General features: G+C 39.8%; 1 protein-coding gene across 1 annotated transcript; it reads right to left on the minus strand.

Moving 5' to 3' along the window:
- Nucleotides 1-5,006: 5,006 nt before the first annotated feature.
- nrsn1 (neurensin 1) lies at nt 5,007-8,134 on the minus strand. The gene is made up of 5 exons (XM_008286190.1): nt 8,036-8,134; nt 7,784-7,876; nt 7,488-7,606; nt 7,007-7,194; nt 5,007-5,110 (listed from the first exon to the last, which is right to left on the minus strand). Exons 1-5 carry the CDS (start codon nt 8,132-8,134, stop codon nt 5,007-5,009), a joined length of 603 nt encoding a protein of 200 aa, XP_008284412.1.
- Nucleotides 8,135-8,459: the final 325 nt, after the last annotated feature.

Below are 8,459 nucleotides of genomic sequence, written 5' to 3' on the forward strand. Positions count from 1 at the left end.
GGAAAGCAAAAATGTCAAAGTTATTGGATACTGGAAATAGAAAGTAATACAATCATAAAGTAATGAAGGTGGCAGAGGAAATTTACAGAAAGCAAAGCAATGAGACGTAGATGGTTTTACAATACTGAGCTGAATAAAAGAAAAGAATCTTTGAATGGCTGGCTTCTACATAATAGCAATTATGATATCAAGTATATATTCATCAAAACATTATTCTATAATTACCATGTATAAAACCGGCTAAATAAATCAAAGCTTATAGCAATATATTTTTATTTTGAATTCAGACCTCCTGTTACCTTACTTTATTTTTTTATGAGCACTCTAGTAGGTAATGCTGAGAAATCAAAAGACAGTTACAGTTTTAAATGTTTTAAACCAAAACTATTTGTTTATTTATTTCTACAACTATCTTGGCCTCTTGTTTTTATATATTAATTTTGTATGCATGGTTTGTTGAAAATATTTCCCAAAGCAACTTAGCTTTTAAAGCTAGTATATAAACTGTGATGCAATGAAGAAAGAAAAAAGGTGTAACACTGTATGTGTCTGATTGATAAGTTAAATTGCCTAATGACTATAGTTTAAAAGTCCTTCATTCAGTAATCACTGTGTCGAATTTGTTTATTTATATCTATCTGCTACCATTAAATAAAATTAGAAAGAAAAAAGGACGGTTTGTTTTCTCCCTCTTTGCGATTTTGTTACTTTAGTATAAAATGACTCCACTGAGTTTAAAAGATGAATGTTGTTTTTATTGTTTTATAAGTGTTGCTTTATAGTAGTTTGATAACTTTTTAAGGCAATGACGATCAATTTTGCTGCTTTTTTCAGTGGGATGCAGCTACTTTTAGACTGCTCTATAGCGTTAGACCATTCTTCTAGTGCATGCATAAGACAGAAAAGCCAACTAAACAGTGACCCTCAGGCCACCTCAGACCTTTGTATCCATGGTAACGCATAGTAACACCTGCTGATCAGGTGCACAGGGCTCATATTTTGTAGTTTGCTAATAATACCGTGGATTTTTTTTTAAAGACATTATTGAATTTTCAAACAATTGGAACGGCTAAATTGTTCAAGGATGAATAAATTAGGTTGTGGTTGTCAGATCTGCCTCACGTAAAAATGTCATAAGCCTAACATAACTAAAGTTAGATGTCCAACTGAAGAGTTCATTTTCAAAACCAGATAACTCAATTTTTGTAGATTTTCAGGAAACATATTTTTTTGTTGTTTGCTTGAGATGATATCAGTCAAACTGAAGTCGAGCGGATTTGACTCCGTGGAAATGACATCAGAAATAGAGACAGCATAAGTTTGACTGATATTGTCTCAGGTAGACGATGGAAAAGTGGGTTTGTGAAGATGGAGTTATCTGTTTTTGCAAATGAACTCTTCAAATGTAGCTTGATGTCAGAGTGTGCCATCTTATCTTGAGCAGCTATATTCTTGACAGAGAGGAAACCAACATTCTTGTCTCCTCACCTTCCATTCAGTCATTTTGCTTCACTGTTTTACCCTGAAAGAAGGTTGTGTAAAGCCACTACAAAGTGCCTCCCACAGGCAGGAAGCCATAATGTGAACTGTGATCTAATTCAGTGTCTATGATGGCCTCGCTGCCCTCTCATCCCTGCAGCTGTTCAAACTGGGATTCATGCAGTCAGTGTGTTTGTGAGTCACCATCCCATGAGAGATGGAGAACATGGGTGAGAGGGAGGGCGAGGGAGAAAGAGCGAGCAGAGAGCTAAAGGCGCAGAGAGAAGCAGGGGAGGAGGCGGGATCGTGTGTGACTCATTCGGCCCTGACTGGTCGAGGTGATGATCCTCAAGATGCTATTTCTGGAGTCGCCATCAATTCTGTCTTATCTCCTCCTCTGGCCTCTCAGTGAGCGTATACGTGTGTGAGAGTGTGCATGTTAATAAGGACCTGAGTAGCGCACTCTCCTGATTGATTACAGTAAGAGCTTCTGCGCAGTGTAATGAAGGATTCACATGACAGTTTGCAGTCTCCCCTTAATCAGTTTAATTAAAATAACAATTGTCATTTTGTAATTGTGAAACCCTTCTCTGTTTTTCTTTAACTGAAGGCAATACACCATGGCTTTAGGAACAAAAAGACCTTGATTTGATATATATGTGCGTGTGTGTGTGTGTGTGTGTAACATTTAAGATAATGAAGACATTTAAAATTGAAACAGCAGGAAAGATTAAGAGTCAAACTACATCAAACATTTGGCCCACTTGAGGGGAAATTCATTTGCTACTGATGTGTTGTGACAAATAAGGAAAAATACAATTTTCACACATCTCTGAGCCGCAGATATTTCAGGTTTATTGTATCATTTGAAAAATAGATATACTGTTCATAGACATTCATCTACGCCGATCTGCCGAAACATTGAAACCACCGACAGATGAAGTGAACAGCATTGATCCTCTTGTCACAATGCAATGTTCTGTGAGGAAACCTGGGGTTCTGGCAATTGTGTGGACTTTGTTTTTTTTGACACGTACCACCTACTTAAACGTTGTTGCAGAGAAAGCACATCCCCAACATGCCAACAAAACTCTCCAACGCCAGCAGACTTCCCTAATGCGATCCACCAACCGTGAAAAACTGCTCAGGAGTAGTCTGACAAATACAATAATGAGCCAAAGGCATTGACCTGGCTTCCAAACTCTGCAAATCTTGATCTGGGATGTACTGGTACAAGCTTGATCCATAAAGGCCCCAGCCCTCAGGGCCCCAAAGGATCTCCAGCAGTCCAGTGCTCATGGTGAGATCGGTCAGATCTTTTGGGGGTTTTTTTTGTGGCACAAATTGGACCTAGGGAGGTGGTTTTAATGTTGTGGCTCATTGGCGTATATTTGTTCATTACCAGTCTGATCTGCAATTACAGTACAATATACTCTTTTTTATTTACGGGGAGAATCAACTGTCACATCAGAAGACACTTAAAGTTAGATTCAGGACAGAAATAAAAACATCCATTGTGGATTTCAGATTGTAATGCAGCATGGAACAGAATGAAATTACAAATCAGTACATTTACTGATCACTTACTAAGGTTCTGACCACACTGGAGCCCATAATAGCTTTTCTTTTCACTCTACATTTGCAGCTCAAGTTTGAGTAAGTTCCTTGAAAATATCCTATTTATGAGTTGTTTTAATGGTTACAGCTACGTCTCTGTGTTGTATCTGAGACCAAATGTGTTAAAGTGGCCACCACAGAATTTGAGTGAAAGAAAAAAAGTAGAAAGACAGAAGAGTGGAGGTCGTGGGTGTGATATTAAAAGGTCAACTTACATGAACATATGCAGCCAGCGTATTAAGTCAATATTTTCTACAATAAATATCCTAAAGTTAATCTGTATGGATTCCAAGATGAGACTTTAACGCAGCACTAGGAGGCTTGCAGCTTGATGGCACTTGAACAGTTACTACCACTGTCACACTGTTCTAACCATGTACAGTAAAAGAAAATCCACAAGTCGAACAGAAAGAAAAAGACAACAACAAACTTAATTTAAAGTGATGACAATATCCCAAAATATAACACACGTCAACACAGAGTTTTAAAAAGCAGCAACAAATGACCAATAACAGCTTATTGTGCTTGTAAGTTACAGTAAGTGTGATTGCAAAAAAACCTGTATAAAACAACATAAAAACCGTCTTCATGTAACGTTTGTTTCACATACAGCACATAAACAAATACTCTATCAAAAACGAAGCTTTGATGATGCTGTATTCTATCGCTGCTGTAGCATTACACAACCTATGCAATTTCAAGTTTCGCAAGTGAGAGCAGGAAGGCAGTTGTCGTAGGTAAAGCATCTTTAAATCCTAAAAGACGAGACATTAGTGGTGTCAGACGTGACGCTGCCGAGATCTCACTGAGGAGCTGAATGTGCTCTCATCATCCCTCCGTTATGTAACCTGTCTGTCACGTTGTTTGCCTCTCCTGATGAGCCCCGTGGTCGATTCTCACAAGTGCTGCCACCAACTCACGAGCTTACAATATCTGGATTTCAAATTCTGCAATAAAATATCCACGCTTTAATGGATGCATGCGTGTCTACAACAATAAATGCGTCATATCTAGAAGGTAATCTGACAAACTATGCTGCTCTGCGTTGTCTGTCTGGTGCAGTGTACCCTCCTGCAAGCCTGTCTGGTCTCGTGTATTGATCCTGTCTGATGACTTACCGAGAAAAACAAGACCCGAGTCCTAATAAGACAGCAGAAAAACATCAGTGTGAAATCTGACCTTAAGGTCTCTTAATCTGTTCTGACACCGTGAACCTTTAGCAAAGTTTCTCGAGTTGCCGTCACGCGTAAACTGCACTAAAAAAAAAGAAGCATCTCTAAGCTACAACTATTACCTACTACCTCATTGTCAGTCTTTGGATGAACACTCGAGCTGAATACACAAGTACACAAGTAAGTATTCTGTACATACAAACACCGATCCTCTGATGTTCACCAGCCAGAGATAATGATTGTTGTGTTCAGTGCTACTTTTGATCATTTCTGGGAATAAGGGCCAAACACCAATAACTTCAAAACAACACTGCATCTGCTGCTCTACGCCCTCCAGCCGTAACACCATCCGACTTCACAAAAAATCCTCTTGACAGAACAATAGCCCTGTAGAAACTACCACGCTGTTGTTCAATGGATGGGGTTCTGCTAATTTGCTTCTGCGGTTTGTTTCTGGGCGAGAGTGAAGACCCGCATGTGCTCTGTTGCATTATTGTGAGTTTTTGTCCACCCGATGACAACAAAAACTTTGTTCATGTAAGTAAAAAAAAAAAAAAAATCAAACTTTAATGTCAAACATGGAAAATAAAGATGAGGAACCAATACTCCCAGTGATGTAAGCTGACCTTTCAACAAGAGAAACTGCCCACATAGATTGACACACTCACACACATACACACACACTCGCACACACCAGTCAGTCCTCACACACACTATACGCCTTCATCCGGACATTGATCAGGTCTCTGACTTTGTGGTCACTGGCTGGATGTTCTGCACTTTGGAGAGAGTGACTGGCACCTTTCCCTCTCCGGGGGTTGGTGCTCTCATTATTGGGGAACCTGTGGCATAAGGAGTTAATACTAGTGTCACATTCATGCACATCAGAATGACACAAAAAAAACCTTTTCGCTTTCTCTATTTATGGCTAAAAATTACATTCCTCTACAACTAAATTCCATTTTGAGAGACACATATATCTCTCCCAGATTACATTTGTTGGTCTAATATCAAAAATGTGTATGTTTCCCATTTATTGTATTGTGTTTCATTTATTGCAGCCAATTATACATTATTATTTACCCTGGTCACCCTAAAAAACAGAGAAACTTCAAACATTGTGAAAGGCTAGATATTAAATCTAGAGTATGCAATGTGTTCCAGAGGCCTTTTTTTTTTTTTTTTGCTTTCTGTCATCCATGCCATTCAGTCTGCATGAGATGAGTGAATAACCTTCTTACACACACACATATATATATATTTATATGTGTACTGTTTATAGAGGTAGAACATGTGGATTAAGAACTGTGCACATAGCTGCTTATGATCAGCACTTTGGGTGAAGCCTTGTAGTTTGTTCTCGGTCTTGTTTTTCTTTTTCTTTTTTGTTTGTTAGTTTGTTCTTTTGACACTGTACAGAAGGGGCAACGCTAGATATGCTTTTGCTTCGTTCTGTTCCTTCTCAAACTAGATATAAGTTGACATACGTGTGTATGTGCATTATTATGTTTATATCAGTTTCTTTTCTGCTTTTTTTTTCTCTTTTATTGAGTATTGTACTTGAATTCTCAATGATGCTTACATATTATGCATTGCTTAGTCTGTATTTTTTTAATAGTTTGAGCTCACAAAGCAAAACTAAACTAAACTAAACTAAAACATGTCTGACTAGGTAACTGCCCACCTATGCCCAAACACTTCAACACCAGAGTGTAAAGCCACATCCTATAACGCTAAACATGCAAGATGGTTGCATGCATTTGTGTACTGGTAATCTCCATCCTTCTCCAGGTTCATCACATGTTCACCACCTGTCTGCACCGTAGCCTAGTTGTGAGCAGCAGTGGTTTGACGGTATTTGTCTTATGTTTGTTGATACTGGCTTTGAATGGGATGTGGTTCGGTGGTTAGCATCGTTGCCTCACAGCGAGAAGGTCACCGGTTCGCGTCCCAATGAGGACATCTGGGATCTTTCTGTGTGCAGTTTGCATGTTCTCCCCATACAGCGTGGGTTCTCTCCGGGTTCTCCAGCTTCCTCCCACACAGTCCAAGAACATGTTGAGGTTAATTAGTGATTCTAAATTGTCTGTAGGTGTGAATGTGAGTGTGCTTGGTTGTCTGTCTCTAAGTGTAGCCCTGTGATAGACTGGTGACCTGTCCATGGTGTCCCCTGCCTTCTCCCTAAGTCAGCTGGGATAGACTCCAGCCCCCCATGACCCTAGTGAGGATTAAGCGGTGTATAAATAATGGATGGATGGATGAATGGGATGTTTTTGACAGTTTGTGTGTTTTCTCTCATGGATTAGATGCCCAGTAGCACTCAGACAGTGCATGTTCATGTGTTTTAAAGGATTAACTTTGGAGAGAGACCTGAAGGGAAACGGTAAGATTTATTTATTTATTTTTATTCTATCTTATTTTTTTTTGCAGCTTTGTGCTTTCAAAATCCAGTTGTTGGTTTCTACAGTCCTGCATACTCCAGCTTTAAGTCTATAAATATTCCACAAGAGACACAAATGTCCCGTATGAGACTTATTATTAATTCCACCTCTTTGACTTCCCAATGCAGACTTTGTGGCTTTGAAAGTTAAAACATTCCTATTACATCATATGTTTACCTTACTGGGAGGAAATGTGTTTCTTTCAAAACATGCTAGAGAATGCAGTTTAGCTGTACAGGAATGTAAGTTTTTTGGAGTTAGGGTTGCATAGCAGGAAAGCAGAGAATGAAACCTTACCGACTGTTGCATGCAGATCTGCCAACCTCTCCTTAAACTTCTGCTGCAGATACAATTCTTCTTTGGAGTAGCTTTTGGCGAAGGCAGACAGCAGGAGACCCACAGCCATGGAGGTGCCTCCCACACAGAACAGCACAGCTCCGGTCAGCTTACAAACATCCAGCGCACGGTTGAAGCTGACGGCGTGGCTGGTCGAAAACAGGACAAAGATGCCATGAGGTATAAACTAGTAAGGTGAGTAGGATTAGAGTTTTGAGTTAAGTTTATTTAGAAAAAACAGCTACCATGCAGTGTGTGATCAAATATTTTTACAATGCTGAGAATCACTTTGACAATGTTTGTCCCACTAGAGCACTGTTCTCTTCTTTATGATCCAGTCTAGGAGGATGTTAATTAAAATCAAGCACACATTATTACTGTTGAGTCTACAGTGTAGCTGTGTGAGAATAACAGCTAATGATATACTGAGCTGTTTCCATACCTGTCAACGAAAAGGAGATCATCTTCACCAAAGGCTTCGATCCTGGCTGGAGTAGCGTAACCCACCAAAACAACAATGAGGCCTGCAAACAAGATCAGGGTGCCGAATGCGAGACAGACCTGGAAAGAAAGAAGTCAGACACTGATGTGAGTCTGAAGAGGTTTTAGTTCCAGATCATTAGTTGCAGTCTTTTCAGCTGCCTAACATTATTTAAATGACACCAATGTCTTGTGGTTTTTGTTTTTTGGGGGAGTTTTTTTGTAATGATTTGAAAACAAGCTGAAGGTTAACCTCACCTTCCAGAGTAAAGAGCTCCACCTGCTAGGTGATCTCTGAATCTGAAAATCTTCATCACGTTCCCAGATAGAAGCCGTGCACTCCTCGTAAAACTGGAGAAGGAATCACAGAAATATGCTGTCGGGGGTGTTTCCAATTCAAATACGGAAACTGATCCCACAAGAGATCAAGATCTAGTGATGATGTGAACAAGCTTTCACTTTTAATTGAATGTGCTGTACTTAACTCTGTGTGTGAGTCTGCACTGTTACCTGGTGTAGGTAGGAGCGGACTCCATACTGCTGGCAGTTTCCACTGGCTTGAGCTTGCTCACCGTAGTCTGACCCACAGATCTCTGAGCATGAAGTCATCCTTCACATCTGTCTGCCTGAGAACACACACACGCACACACAGTATGAAAGCATAAATGCACACCAGAAACCACCCACACAGTTTGTGGACAAACTGTCTCCAGCTTTAACCCATGCATAAACATGAACACACACACACACACACACACGTAGTACATTTATTCATTCATACACACAAGCATGTACCCTCACACACACACACACTGCCAGAAAGTTACGTAACACTGTGCTGAAGGCATGGGTGCCTCAGGACATTGAGATTAATGATGCGTTCTCCTTGTCTGCTGTTATGAAATAAGCCATGACATATTACTCTCTGGATTAA

Source organism: Stegastes partitus, unplaced genomic scaffold, assembly GCF_000690725.1.
Source record: "Stegastes partitus isolate 25-593 unplaced genomic scaffold, Stegastes_partitus-1.0.2 Scaffold440, whole genome shotgun sequence".
Classification (NCBI taxonomy): domain Eukaryota; kingdom Metazoa; phylum Chordata; class Actinopteri; family Pomacentridae; genus Stegastes; species Stegastes partitus.

Bases quoted from the DNA above. Each gene is read 5' to 3' on its own strand.
- nrsn1 (XM_008286190.1), bottom strand. From the start codon at position 8,134: ATGACTTCATGCTCAGAGATCTGTGGGTCAGACTACGGTGAGCAAGCT. The intron at 7,195-7,487 runs GTATGGAAACAG...GTTTTCGACCAG, and splicing joins GATCTCCTTTTCGTTGACAG to CCACGCCGTCAGCTTCAACC. The intron at 5,111-7,006 runs GTAAGGTTTCAT...CTTATGCCACAG, and splicing joins AGATCTGCATGCAACAGTCG to GTTCCCCAATAATGAGAGCA.